Consider the following 14,131-nt stretch of genomic DNA (forward strand, 5'->3'; position numbering starts at 1 on the left):
ATTATAGAATGATTTATATTGGAAGGAAACTCAGGAGACTGTATGGTCAAACTCCCTGCTCAAAGTTTTATTAACGTTTTTCAGAACAGAACTTCCAAAGAATCATTCCTTTCAAAGAATCATAAAATCATTTGAGTCAGAAAGGAACCTTAAAGGTCATCTAGTCCAACTCACCTTCAGTGAGCAGGAACATCTACAGCTAGATTGGGTTGCTCAGAGCCTGGCCCAGCCTGACCTTGAATGTCTCCAGGGACAAGGCATCAATCTCTAGGATCAATGTTGCCTCAGCACTTTGCTCCCTGTTCTTCACCATTCTCATGCTTTTCTTTCCAGAGTTTTTGACTTCTGCTCTTTGGAAATTTCTCTCATTCAGTTTTCTTCCCACTGTATATCAACAACAAAAAAAGAGCTCCTTCCTAGGTATCCAGTCTGCTGCCTTTTGTCAGGAGGTGGGAAGACATTTGTAGAATTCCCAGTCAAACATAATTAGCAGATACGTGACATACAGCTATAAGTACGAATTAAAAACATTCAAGGCAAATTGAAGGCAGACTGGTGAGTACTGAGACCCAAGGCTCTGTACCTTGCTATTTGAAACACATACTTTCATTTGCACAGTACTTGCTCTCACTGCAATATTCTGTTTGCTGCTTTTTTTCATTCCTTGAAGCTAACACAATTTGCAAGAGCCTTGGAGTGGTAATTTGTGGTTTGGTGCCCAAAGGGTAGAGCATGTCATTTACAGGTACTTGTGCCCTGTAGGTTTTGGTTTCTCTGATCTCATGCTACCTCATGTAGGGTTATCATGCAAACAAAATACAGTACTGTGCCATGTAATTGGAGAATTTGGGGTTGCAATGGCAAGCATACAGTTTACTAACTACATACAGTCCAATAGTTAGTCATATCATTCTATGCCCATGAGATGATGTGCGTTGTATAAGAGATGCTGAGAGAGGCTGACAGATATATTAACAGGGTCTGTAGTTGATGACATAACTTTAGCTGTTACAGTCAATGTATTCCTACTGAAAAAAAGAAAAAAAAAAAGAAAAAGTAGTACAATAGAGAGAAAAAAAAAGGGAAAACTCTCAGTGACTGGCTGGGAAAAAAAAAACAAACAGCAAAGATGTTGACATGGGAGATGTCTCCCCAGTGCAAGAAGCCTGGAAAGTGAAGATTATGATGATGGCAATGAGTATTTTAATATGCTTTTTCCCAGTAAGATACTTTTTTCCAAATCAGAGTCACTCAAATTCCCAGTTGTGTCCCCCATCCCCAGTTACGACTTTGTGCTGACTGAAATACACTGATCTGGTACAGAAGTTGCACATTCACTAGTCATTCTGCTTCTGAGCACATATATTACTGACTAATATTTATCTAGGATTTAAGAACTTGCATACCTTGCTGTGCACTATGTTTGGTTTACTGGTATATAAACTAAAGTCTACAAAACAAGAGACATGGAAAGCAAGGGAAGATAAGACATTCTCACACCAGTTCTAGCCACTTCCCATGAGAACGCCGCTATCAGAATTTGCAGGTGCAAGGTCACAAGAGCAAGAGCATGAAAATAACAGCATGAGAACAAGATGTGAAAAGTACTGCCACAGTTGCTCTGGAAAATACTGTGCCAAAATCTTCAGGGAAAAGTTACTGAACTGCAACAGCAGGCCCTTAGAAGTCAGTAAGGTTGCTACGTACTGTACAACAGGTTTGAGCCTCATTTTTTATTAATGCTTTGAAAAGAAACCTCCAAAAATGCAATCGAGGTGCAGATCCAAACACAAAGAAAAATTTAGCTATAAAGATCCAGCTGCAAAAATAAGACTAGGTTAATGATAGAAATTGATATATTTTAAGCACATTCTCGTGAGAAAATATAAATTCTAAAAATATATTTATCATCATCAATCTCACCTTTGAGAGAAAATTTTGTGAGCTGATGCTGTAGCCTTTAAGACTCTCATGCAATTTTTGCAGGTGCTGCACAACTCTTCTTTGCTGTTCATCGTTCCTCAGCTCTTCTTGCTTAATCAGAAAGTCATAATGTTCTAAAGGTCCATCGCAAACCAGTAAGGCTCTAGAATTAGCATCCGTAAGTGTACCAAGAACCACCTTTTCATCTGCTGCCTGACTTGCATATGCTGTAAAATAGAAAACAGACTATTAATAGAGATGTTTTGAAAAGTGTTCTCTTAAAATCATAAACATAGCACATCGTTAGCAGTTCATGCAAAGACTGATACACATTACTTACCTAGACAGCCGTACAAGTGTGTTATACCTTTGTTTTTCATTAATCCACTACTAACTACAAAATACATTTAGTAGTATGTTTTAACACTTTTATTAATAAAAGGCACATACACACAACACTCAGCTGGGAAGTTGACAAGATTGAACGAGCTGTTGGAAAGAAAGTGTTGACCTACCTGTTGCAAAGTGGGCTAAAATCATTTAAAATCCCTGACAGAGAGCATTTTTTTTCTGCACAGATGAATCATTTAGAAAAAGGCATGCTGAAAGAAACAATTTAAAAGACAACAAACAGGAGACCAAAACAGGAGTTTTGTAAGCAAGTTTAAAGAGTGAAAGACCACAGTAAGCAACACAGTAGCTGTGAAACCCTGCAATTCTACAGTTCACTTTGCTGGCTTTATCTTCTACCTAGAGACAGGACCATGCCAAGGAATTCTGTTTAGATTAAAAAGAACACAGTCAACACAGTTTTAAAGCACACAAAAAAATACTGGAATTAGTGCAAGCAGGTCTTGATTATTCATTTATTTATTTTTAGAATACACTTAAGATAAATCATGATGAATGAGAGGCAACACCAACTCCTCAGGAACAGCATGAGAGCAACAAGTCTTCCCCGCTGACCATGTAATACATTTGGTAGAAAGAGGAAAAATGTTCTTAATCGCAGCAATCATTCTGTCATCGGGTCACAAAGTGCTCTCTATATATAAAGGAGGAAAGCTTGGTGCAAGTGACGTTACTTTTGAGCAAGTACAAAATAAATGAGAAAAAACTGTAGGTAATGAATAACTACTACAGTTAAGCTACATGCATGTTTCCAATAGAATTTCATGGAGGGCTCAGAAGCTCAACTTGGTGCAATTCAGAATTTCCACCCGTGACCTGTGGAGGGCAAAGCGAACTTCATGGAATGGGCTTGCAGGTAAGACCGTGAGGGGGGTGCTGCCAATGCTCTGGAAGGCAAGGCAGAGTACACCAAATAGAACATAATGCAACAAGGCATTATTCTTAGGGGGAATAGCTAACTGAACTTCAGAGATGGACACTGACCATCTAAAGAGCAACTCTGCAGAAAACAATCCAAGGCTATGCTGGATTACAGAGTGGCAGTGAAACATCATCATAACACTACTGGGGAGAGAGAAAGGAAAGAAGAAACTATTCTGAGGTATTGAATCTTAGAATCACAGAATCCTAGAATGTATGTGTGCGCACACAGAAATACAAAGAGCATAAGCACACATGAAGTTTAGGTTGTGGATGCCCCATCCCTGGAGGCATTCAAAGCCAGGCTGGATCCGGCCAGCCTTGTCTAGTGGTTGGCGACCCTGCACACAGCAGGAGGGTTGAAACTCAATTATCATTGTGGTTCCTTTCAACCCAGGCCATTCTATTAAGTAATCCTGTTCTACTCAATTGTGATACGCTCTGTCCTAGAATACACTTTGATTTTCATGTCATATTTCATAAAAGGTATGAACACAACATAGCCTTGAAAAATGCGTGAATTAGTATTTGTTACATCATGGGTCAAAAACCACAGAGATGTTGTAAGAAGGCTCGTAGAGCACAAGAAAATCTTGAATTTTTTATTTAAAAAAAAAAATGGATATGGTTATAAAATGAAATAACTGAAAACACATCAGTTTCTCCAAAGCAAGGCAGCCAGTACTTACATCTGTAGCCAATAATTATACCAAATTCCCCTGCCCCGAAGGACCTGAGTTACTGCCATGAATTAAAAGTAATTAGCTCATCCCCAGCAAAAAAGATCACCCAGAGAGTTGAGTTCAACATCCATTATTGCAAAAATTTCAATAAAATCTTTATAGAAGGCTAAAGAAAATCACACAGCTTTCTTGGAGCCCTTTTCTCATTTGGAGATAAGGAAAAGACTGTAAATCTACCTAAGGCAGTGAAATGGGTTAACTGATGAAAAGAGAATTTTAAGAGTAATCTTGATGAAAATCTATCAGTAACGGGTCAGTAATACCCGATCTGCATTCACATAGAAGGAGATAATGGGAACAGAGACAGATAGATGATCTCTCAAAGTTCACCTTCATCTTATTTTTTCCAAATATTTACTCCTACATAAACTCAGCCTCAGTCCTGTGGTTCGCACCACCAAACTACTGACTGCCTTCACAACATGTACAGCTCAATGGCTCTGAGAGGCTTGATGTGAGGGTCCGGCCTTACCCTGCTATACCTACAAAGTCTGTAGTTCCTACTGCTTACCATGAGATTGGGAGAAAAAAATAAAAACTGGTTTAGGGATAAGAAGGGGTTTGTAGCTCATTACCTTTCTGGCCATGGACAAGGGACACCAGCAGGGCTGCTCACATGCATGCCTTCTGTGTCAGATTACATGTACTCACAGCTGACCGTAAGTGGAAATAAAGTGGGAATAAAACAGTACGTCATCAACAGATGACAGAGATGAAGACTATGCAAGTGATGACAGAGGGTGTTGTGGGCCAAATTGCTCTCTGTTCTCCTAATACTGAATGCCAAGATTTAAATATGGTGAGGAGTACCAGGAGACACACAGTCACTGGTAAGGGATAAATTCAAACGTGTTGCTGTAAAGCAAAGTCATAGACCCTAAAAAGAACATAAAGCATGTATGAGTTTTAAAGAGAAGTCAACAGAAGACAGCTACTCGAGTGATAAACTATACTGAGAGACAAACAAGCGAGTCTTCCATTCTCACCTGCATTGTGGAGCAGACTGCAAAAATCATTCACAACGCTACAGCTTCTAGAGTAATCTATTCCTGAACAGATAAAGAAAAGGAGTTTTTAGAATCTTAATACATAGCAGAGGAGTACCAGACAATTTCCTTATGTAGTTTTATATCAAGGAAACTGTTAGAAAAGAACTGCCCACGCATAAATCAGTGCATTAATGCTAGTCCTGCAGCCTTCTCTGTATTGCAAAAACTCATTTTTCTCTCTTCCTGTTTCACATCTTCATGTTATACAAACCATTGCTTGCTTATATTAGTTTCCTTCTGAAACATTCAAGTGTCACAGAGAAAAAGAACTTTGTGTATCTAGGTAAGACTATACAAAAGCCCAACATCAATGCATTACTCAGTTTTACATAAACCAGTGTAAAACTAGAGACATGATGCATAACCTTTCCCACTCCCAGGGTACATGACAGCATTGGAGTTTATCATGTTTTGCCTAACATTCACTACTATTTAAGAATTGCCAGTAGGTTGCAACTTTCTGTTAAATTCCTGTTTCTGAAACTTAAGCATTAGGGCAATCCCATTTTCCTCCAAGCCGCAAAGTTAGGTGCTTGCATTTGCCTTTCTGCCTGCCTATCCAAGCATCACAGACCTAGCTGCAACAAAAACCTACTGTGATACACACACAAAAACAAAACAAAACAAAAAGAGAGAGGGAGAGAAATCTTGGAGAAATAAGAGGAGCTTCTGAAAGCAAAGCTCACAGCTGAGGCAGGCACTAGAGTTATTTATGTAAGAAGACAATCTGAAATGGAAGCTGGATTGTGGCCTGTCATAAACCGGTCTTGACAGAAGCCAGGAGGTTGGCAGGTCAGAAGGGTCGCTGAGAAAAACATCACTCACCCTGGCAACCCTTCCCCCCCCCTTAGTTGTATGTAATCACGTAATTTGAACCTACAAAAGAACATGGGCTTCCCTGCCATGAATGTCATTTTTTCCATATTTCTATGAGCGTAGAAACCAACTCCTTGAAAACTCATAGATTAATAAATTCAAAGTTATGCAGAGAAGACCTCGTGTTTAAAATGATTATTCATTACTGAGAAAGTGTTGTACTTCCACAGATTAATTCACATTTGATCTGCAGAATCCTTTCCTGCTACAGAACAAAGCATCTTTAAAACATCTGATTAGAACTGTGAACCTTCAATGGAAAGAAATATGGAAAAAATCTGAGGAGGAAAAACATTAAAAAGATACATAATATCCAGCTAAAGAAGCAAAGGTCAAAGAAATGGAACCTAGCTCCTTTTATTGCAAAACGTAGATCAAGCTTCAGATAACAGCATTCACTTCATGGACTGTCAGCCATATACAGTACTCCTGTAAATGTGCATTATTAATTTTCCAAGTTAATCAAGGAGGAAACAAATCCTCGAATGGATTTAAAATGCATTTAACCTTTGTTCTGAATATATGCTTCAAGTCACTCCACCATGAGAATGATCACAAATACTTTTCCTGCATGGAGATTAAGGACAACAACGAATCTTTTAAGTATTAGGAACAGCAGTATTCACCTAATTAACTCTGAAATATGCCTGTGAATTGTGATTGACTACATATTCTGAGGAAAGTGCATTGCAAAGGTATAAGAGATGGGGAATCAACCACTTCCTATAATAACTTCCTCTAGTGGTTAATCACTCTTTGCCTTCAAGACAGAAAATACTCCCAGCAGTTGAGAACTGCACCTAAACCAAACTCACCATGGGTGACCATTTGGTTCTACAGGTGCACCAAAGTCCAGAACCCAGAGATCACCCAGCTGTCACCTCTGCAGACGGCTGCCATCAAGAAGCTGGAATAGCATTGGCTAAGCCAGTGCCAATGCAGGAAGCACATCCATTTATTTGCTGCTTTACAGACTTCATTCCATCTTAAGAGCTTTTCACAAACACCAGAATTTGGGGGTTGGCAGCAAGATGTAACAGAAAACAACTTTTACAAACTGTTCAGATCAGAAAAGGCAAATTGCAGCTAAGATACAAGGTCTTAGACTGTCCGTTCATCTTTGTCTCCTTGGAGGAGAAGAAACTTATATGAATCACTCAAACCATATTTATAGCCTTCTTACAGTCCATTCATTATATGAATATATACTCTGTATGTAAACTTCTAGAGAATATGAGTGTTACAGTAGAACAAAAACTCTGATTTTTCCAAAGGTGCCCATGACATTAGGAGGAAAATTAGATTTCTTGTCCTATTTCCATGCACAGCCCATTTAACAACCTCAGCTAGAGGTGAAAGTAGGAATGACAGGAAAGTTTATCAGGGAAATTGTTCACAGGTATTAATCCTGAAGTCTTTTAAGAGGCATAAAGGTGCAGCAGGCAGATCACACAAAAAAGAAAGCACTGATTATAAGATCAGGATTATAAATCAATTCAGTGATCACTGCCTATCCCTGCGGATGACCTCAAACAATAAGTGGAGTGACCACCTTTCCTTTTAATATGGAAGCCAAAAAGAAAAAGGCAGATAAAGTCACCAGCCTGGCTCTGACTTAAAAAAGGACACAAATGTAAAGGTTTGAAGCAGTATCACAACTAAATAAAACCACAACCACTGTACTAACTGTAACACTCATTTAATCAGCACATCTCTTCTCAGTCTATTTGCCTTAGGATGCAAGTATTGTACTGTCACAGTACAACACGTGTATGTGAATGCTTATTTGGCCCCGATGACCCACAGGGATCACTCCGTCCAGCTCCGGGCTCCACACAGGACCACCCAAAATCCACACCCTATGTCTGAGGGCACTGTTCCAACACTCCCTGAATTCTGGCAGCCTGTGGCCGTATTCACTGCTCCGGAAGAGCTCTCACGAAAGAGAAATGACCTCAGCTTCTACCCTAAGCCTCAAGCTATCAAAACCCGCTTTCCTAAGAATTTATGTACTATGCTGACTTTATCAGGCTACGAGTGAAAGCTCAGCTGCTGTGACAGATGAGAGGACCCTTCTGCGGAAGAGTTAACGAGACAAGCGAGCAGTCAGGCAGAGCCGCAGTCCAGGCTGGCCGGGAAGTCACAGGGCCGGCTGATCCTACCGCAGGCCCCGGGCCGGGCACAGGCGGCAGGCCGCGGAGAACCGGAGGACGCGGCAGAGCCTCGCAGGGCCAGCGAGGCGCAGCGGCCGCCTTCTCCCCCCGCACAGGGCCGGCACGGATCTCCGCCGGCAGCCCCGTGGCGGAGTCTGGCACTACCGTGCCCCCTCTCCGGCGAAGGCGCGCCCGCCCGGCTCCCCCCTCCAGGACACCGCGCTCCCGGGCTCGCCCTCCCTTGGGTACGGCTCGGGATTGCCGGCACTGACCTCTCGGCAGGGCCCGTGCCGGCAGCAGACGGACAACACGCCGCGCCGATGCCCGCAGCAGGCAGCGCGCAGTAACCAAGGGCGACACGGGCGCCGCCATCTTCCCGGCGCGGCCTCCACGGCGGAGGGCGCGGGGCGAGCTGGGAAATGGAGTCCCGGGGTGCGGGCGCTGGGACTGGCACCGGCTGTGGTGCCTCAGAGTGCACCTCAGGGGACGAGTGGCACCGCTGCAGCCACCGGCTTCAGTTTGCCAGACAACTTGACAGAAAGGCACAATGCAGTGAACAAACAGACAAATGTAGATTCCAGTGAAAGGGCACTGGCAGTCAGGAGCCAATAACCCTACCATTTACCTGCCGGCTGGTTGCCACTCCGTTCCTGTCATAAATGCACCCATATGTCAGGATGGGGCCTCAACAGATGTTGCTCACAGTAAAAGCATGAAGAGAATGCTTTAAGTGATTTTTGGCTATTCAATATCAGGGTTCCTATCACATATTCTAGAGTTAAATTTCTGAGCAACATGAGCAAGTGAACAAGTCATCATAAAACACCATCCAACAGGGCTTCTTATGTAAGAAGGGAGCAAACTATCACATCAAGGCCCTGCAGAACTGATTGCAAACATAATCTACAATAGTAGATTCTACTGAACCGTATTACTGATTTTTTAAAAATAAGATTTATGATCTTGAAAATATTAATGGTACTTGAAGTTATTTTCTAGCACGTTGGAGCCACTGTCCCTAGAGGCATCCAAGGAACACACGGCACTGAGAGACATGGTTACTGCGCATGGTGGGGATGGGCTGATCTAGATGATCTTACTAGCCTTTTCCAACCTTAACGATTCTATGATTCCATAATTCTATCTTCAACTGTTTTAAACTACGCAGTTGCACCAGGCACATCTTCAACGCTACGTATCTAATTAAGCGGTGAACTAAAATGCCAGTTTATCACATCTTAAAAGAGCTGTTCTCAGTGCATTTTCTTTCATCTTCCCTTTATTGAGCACTTATTGGTTTTGACTCATTCTAGCTATCAACACCTGTGCCCATTTAGGAATGAATTTCAGTACAAATCATAGTGAAGTGAATAGGCGTTTCAAAGATGCATCACAATTGTTGCAATATTTTTAGAATCTCAAACAAGGAAACAAACAACTTCAGTAAAAGTGATTTAAATAACAAATATCCTTATAAACAGCTTATCTCCTTGAGAACAAAGAATAAACAAGGCAACGAGAGCCGTTCTTTTTCTTCCATTATTAACTCAGATCACAATACGATTGGGTGAAATGTCAAGAATAATTGGAGAAAATGACAGCATAATCTTCAGCAAAAACATCTGATTTATTTAAATTGTCACTGTTTTTTTTTTTTTTTGTGTGTGTGTGTGTTAACAGATTCTCTGCTTAACCTTGTCATCCAAGACAGTATAGAAAAACTTCCCATTTGGGTTTTTTCTGTTATTCTCTACCTAAGTGAAAAAACTTTTTGCGGTGCTTCTGTACACAGCAAATTCTGAAATGCCGTGATATGTGTCACTGTATTGAACACCCCAGGAACTGAATCTGCATTTGGCAAAGTCACATTTTGTTGTTGACCTAAAATAACAAGAATTGGATAATCTGTAGATTGTCATGGTTAATGTCTTGTAACAGATACAGATCCATTCTGTAGGACATCCATACACTTCATTCACTGTATTTATCTCTTTTCTTGCCTCCAGAAAAATAAAGTTATAAAGATGATGGAATTAGATTGATGCTTAACTTAGCAGCATTATTAGTTTGCAAGCTAACTGAAATAATAGGTGGTCTTAAATAGGAGTACAAACAGGGGGCATGATAAAATCCCTCTGAAGTCCCCCACTAGCCTCTGGAGTTACAAAATTCACTCCTCTGGAAAATCAAGTGTGTTGAACCCACAGGGATGTTTGTGCCCAAAGATCTTTGCATCTTTTCCAAACCTCCTCTGAGTTCCTTCAGAAGGAGGGCAGGGTCTACCTGCCTGCAAGGCTCCAGGATGTTTCCATCATGGGAAACATCTTTGGCTCCAATATATATATGTACTTTTGATGTAAGAGCGGTCATTCACCCTACTCTAGAAAAATGGATTTTGTGGTTTGTTTTTGTTAACACAAGTTTGCATCAAATGCCATTTTCCTAGAGTTATGACAGAACACTCTGAGGTAAACTTGATTTTAGCTTTACCTATTCAGAAATAATCAAATATGCAATGGATAGTTTATGTTGCTTATCAAATCTAAGATTCTTGAAGCTGCAAAAATGTTCCCAAACTTATGGACTTAAAGCTATTTTTACACATCCGTCTGTTTACGGCTTGCATTTCAGTCAGCTCACTAAGCTCCCTATGTTAGAAGCTCATTGCACAACTTTCCAGCTAGGTTCTCTAGAACAAGAGTTCACAAAGTAAATACCTATGAGCTGGTGGATGACATTTTAAGCAATAAGAAATCTAAAAGTATATATGAGCATCATCTGTGTTGAAAAATATTAGGTAAAAAGAGAGAAGTGGCATTGAATACAATAGTTAATATACGTGGATAAAACAAGTTATATTTATATGCAAAATATTTATATCTGGAAGAACCAAATGTAGATCGCTAAACACCATGCTTGAAAGAACCACCTACTAACGCTGGCATCAGGAAGTCAGTTTTCCATATAAAGCATTGCACAATTAGTTCAATGCCTTACGTCGGTTTTTCTTCTTCAGCTTATCCTGGGTCAGCATTCTTCAGAAGTTTTGACAAAATATGCCTGTGGTGACTAAAATGTATTAACTTGGGAGCTTGTCACAAGGCTGGGGAACAAGGCCCCGGTAATGGAGAGATTTGGTTTCCTACCCAGTTAAATGTAATTTTTTTTTTCTTTTAAAAACAAATAACTACTTGAGAGGTATCGCTATACTAAACTTAAGAATTAATCACACATTAATACTTACTTCTGTGGGTACATGCCAGGAAACTCTAGTATTCATAACACTACTTGAAGTTATGCAAGAAAATCTTAGCTGAATAAATAACTGTGCGGCAACAAATCCATGAATTCCTGATCTCTTGGTTGTTTGTCTAAATGCTTGATTTCTTGCACGTAATCTTTGGACCTACAAACACAGCTGACCTCTCTCCCTCTAGATTTGAAATTTGGCCCACAGTTCACACCAGGAATATAATTAAAACATTCTTTCTGAATGTATGGTTCACCTTTTCCATCCTGACAGATGAACCACCACAGCAAGCAGGTAGTGTAACTACAGACAGTGTAACTCCAGAGTTCCATGGTTCACAAAAAATATGATCCATAATTCAGAATAAACACACTCTCCGAGGGTTGGAAGGAAACAAGCAGACTCAAAGGACTCTAATTTTCCCCCACCTTCATTCCCTTCTCTCTGCAGCATCAGCCAGCCAGCGTGGCATATGTCCTTTCGCATATGCAAGGAGGGTCTAGTTTTGAAGCATCTTCCCCTTCATCTTCCAGTACAGAGAATCTGATTCCCAGCTGAGATAATGGAAAAAACAGCAACAGCAGAGATGGGAGACATTATTGAATGGCTGTAGCCCCCATACTCACCAATACTATTTGACACATGTTCACTAAAACATTCACTCCGTTTTGCTTGCCTCTCTATGGCTCCCCAGCACCAGTTATCTCTGTTAGGAAAAGCAGAGAGAATAGCATTGCTAGGATGGTATGCTGTGAGAAAAACCAGTTAAGGCTCATTGTTACTAGTATTTACTCAGCGTAAGAACAAATTCTATTCATCATTCATCATACGCTCCCCATCTTCCCAAATGTGCAATATTAGGCACTTCTTTTTTATCTTGAATGGATAATAAAACCAGTCAGGCAATATATTACTTAATATATACTTAAGATAATAGCAGTGCTCTGTCTTATGTTCATGTCAGTCAGATGTGGTTGCGTAAGTTGTGTAACAAACAAAAGTGTATGCAGAAGTGTATCTCAGTAGAATGCATGAGATTTTCTTGCCTTGGTTGCAAGACCACTTTAATAACTCATGTAATTCAAATAAGGCTTTCTTTCACTGTTACATTGTAAAATCCTGTCAGCTTAATTTCTGTTTATAATTATAAAGTGAGTAGTTAGCAGCTATTAGCAGTAAGAAAGAATAAGGAAGGTACACTAGTAAGGACAAGAATTATACTGGAGGAGTGATGAGCAGGAAATCCAGAGAAAAGTTACCAAGCTAAACACCTACAGCATTCTTGTTCTGTGGATGGGCTATTTTTGTAACTTGGGTTCATTTCAGCTTCTTAATTACCTTTTTATTCTAGACAACTGTCATCCAAACTCTCTGCATGTGAAATTTGAGTCTCTTGAATGCGATTTGTGGGCAACCTCCCATTTTGCCTATTGCCTAGACACAAATTCTTAGAAAAAAAATAACAACTAGTTTTTCTACAGTCTCATTCTACCTAGCTAGTAGTTGAGTGCTACCAGAACTCTTTCATAATGAAGGAAAATGAAATATGCATTTTCTCATTGCAGGGATACTGTTAGCAGATACTAAATAAAAACTCTGGAAGACGATAAAAATCTCTAAGATGACAGAGTCATTTAGAAATATTAGCAATGGGGTGATGGAATTACCGTTCCCTGAAGTCCTTGGTGAAGCTTTCCACTTCTTTTGCCAATGGTTGAGCTGGGTATTTGAGTCAGGTACAGAAGCAGCAATGGCCTTATATCTTCGCAGAGAAGGCCACACTTCTCCCTCTCATTCTTTTCTCCCCTGTTTACCTTTCTTCAAGGTCCTAGCCTCCCATTTACTTAATTTCTGGGAACACAATTTTCCCTTCTTATCCTTTATCAATGAAATGTTAACAAACTCTTAGCTCTGTAAGCTATCAAATCTGAGCTAGTTGGCTATACTGCTACTAAGTGCATATCATCTGAAAAAAAAAAAAGGATTTGCCATTGCTAAAAGCCTTAAGGCTGCTGCAGACAACACTGTCACTTTCCTTACGGCCTTGTCCATCCTCCAGGCTCCATTTTCAAGGCAGGGCCTTTGCTGGGATCCCTCTGGCCCCTGTCTGGCACCTGGTATGGCCCACCCAGGCTGGCTGCTGACATTTTGCTTTCTGGAATGAAAACATCAGAATATTTTTCCTTCATCTTAGTGCAGACAGCTTTGTCCACACCTATCGGCAATGCTGTCACAAGGATTCTTTCTTATTCTTGTACTTTAATTATGAAAACTGCCTTGTCAAGTGTCTCTGTAGTCCTCCATTTGCCACCTGAAAAACAAAATAATTGTGCGTATGTTGCTGAGGTGTCACCTGCTAATTCAAATCAGCCCATAACCACAGGCCCACTGCCCATTTCTTAATGTTGCCCACACATTTATAAACACCTCCAGAACTCCCTCACAGCCCCCACAGCAAGACAGGACTGCTGGCCAGGCGTAATGCTTCACCTTGCCTATGCTCCTGGCTAACATAACCTATCTTGGATTCCCCATCCCTACGCACAGTGCTTAGATTCGCTGGTAAGAAGTTCCAGCTCAGAGTAAAGTATTATTTTTGCCGTAATCGCTAACCTCCCTTTGGTTTAAAAACCCCTAGCCACGGACGGGCCCGAGGACTCAAGCTCTCTAAGAGCGGCGCCACGCATTCCCCGCGCACGCCGGGACTTGTAGTTCGGAAGGCGGGCGGCCTCGCGGGGCGCAGCGAGAGGTGCTACGGATATGGACTACAGCTCCCAGCCTGCCTTGCGCGCGGGCGGCGGGCGC

At 41.0% G+C, this 14,131-nt stretch overlaps 1 protein-coding gene and 1 long non-coding RNA gene across 4 annotated transcripts in view; both read right to left on the bottom strand.

Annotated features, from left to right (window-relative positions):
* The window catches only part of AFG1L (AFG1 like ATPase), a 64,751-nt gene extending 56,280 nt beyond the window's left edge, over window positions 1-8,471 (bottom strand). Inside the window, exons 1-3 of the mRNA XM_040698370.2 lie at window positions 8,349-8,471; window positions 4,985-5,047; window positions 1,924-2,150 (exon numbers count right to left, since the gene is read on the bottom strand). Of these exons, the coding sequence (XP_040554304.1) occupies window positions 1,924-2,150; window positions 4,985-5,047; window positions 8,349-8,448 (390 nt within the window). The 5' untranslated portion in view covers window positions 8,449-8,471. The remainder of the gene's footprint in view (window positions 1-1,923; window positions 2,151-4,984; window positions 5,048-8,348) is intronic.
* Window positions 8,472-9,337: 866 nt separating this feature from the next.
* Window positions 9,338-14,007, bottom strand: LOC121110450. 3 transcript variants are annotated; one of them, XR_005858902.2, is made up of 3 exons: window positions 13,940-14,007; window positions 12,994-13,637; window positions 9,338-12,032 (listed from the first exon to the last, which is right to left on the bottom strand). It is a non-coding gene; the product is annotated as an uncharacterized LOC121110450 (long non-coding RNA). The 3 variants fall into 3 exon arrangements; XR_005858903.2 differs by having other exon boundaries at window positions 13,872-14,007; XR_005858901.2 differs by having other exon boundaries at window positions 12,994-14,007.
* Between the last annotated feature and the right edge of the window lie 124 nt (window positions 14,008-14,131).

The sequence above is a fragment of the Gallus gallus genome, chromosome 3 (genome assembly GCF_016699485.2).
Source record: "Gallus gallus isolate bGalGal1 chromosome 3, bGalGal1.mat.broiler.GRCg7b, whole genome shotgun sequence".
Lineage (NCBI taxonomy): Eukaryota > Metazoa > Chordata > Aves > Galliformes > Phasianidae > Gallus > Gallus gallus.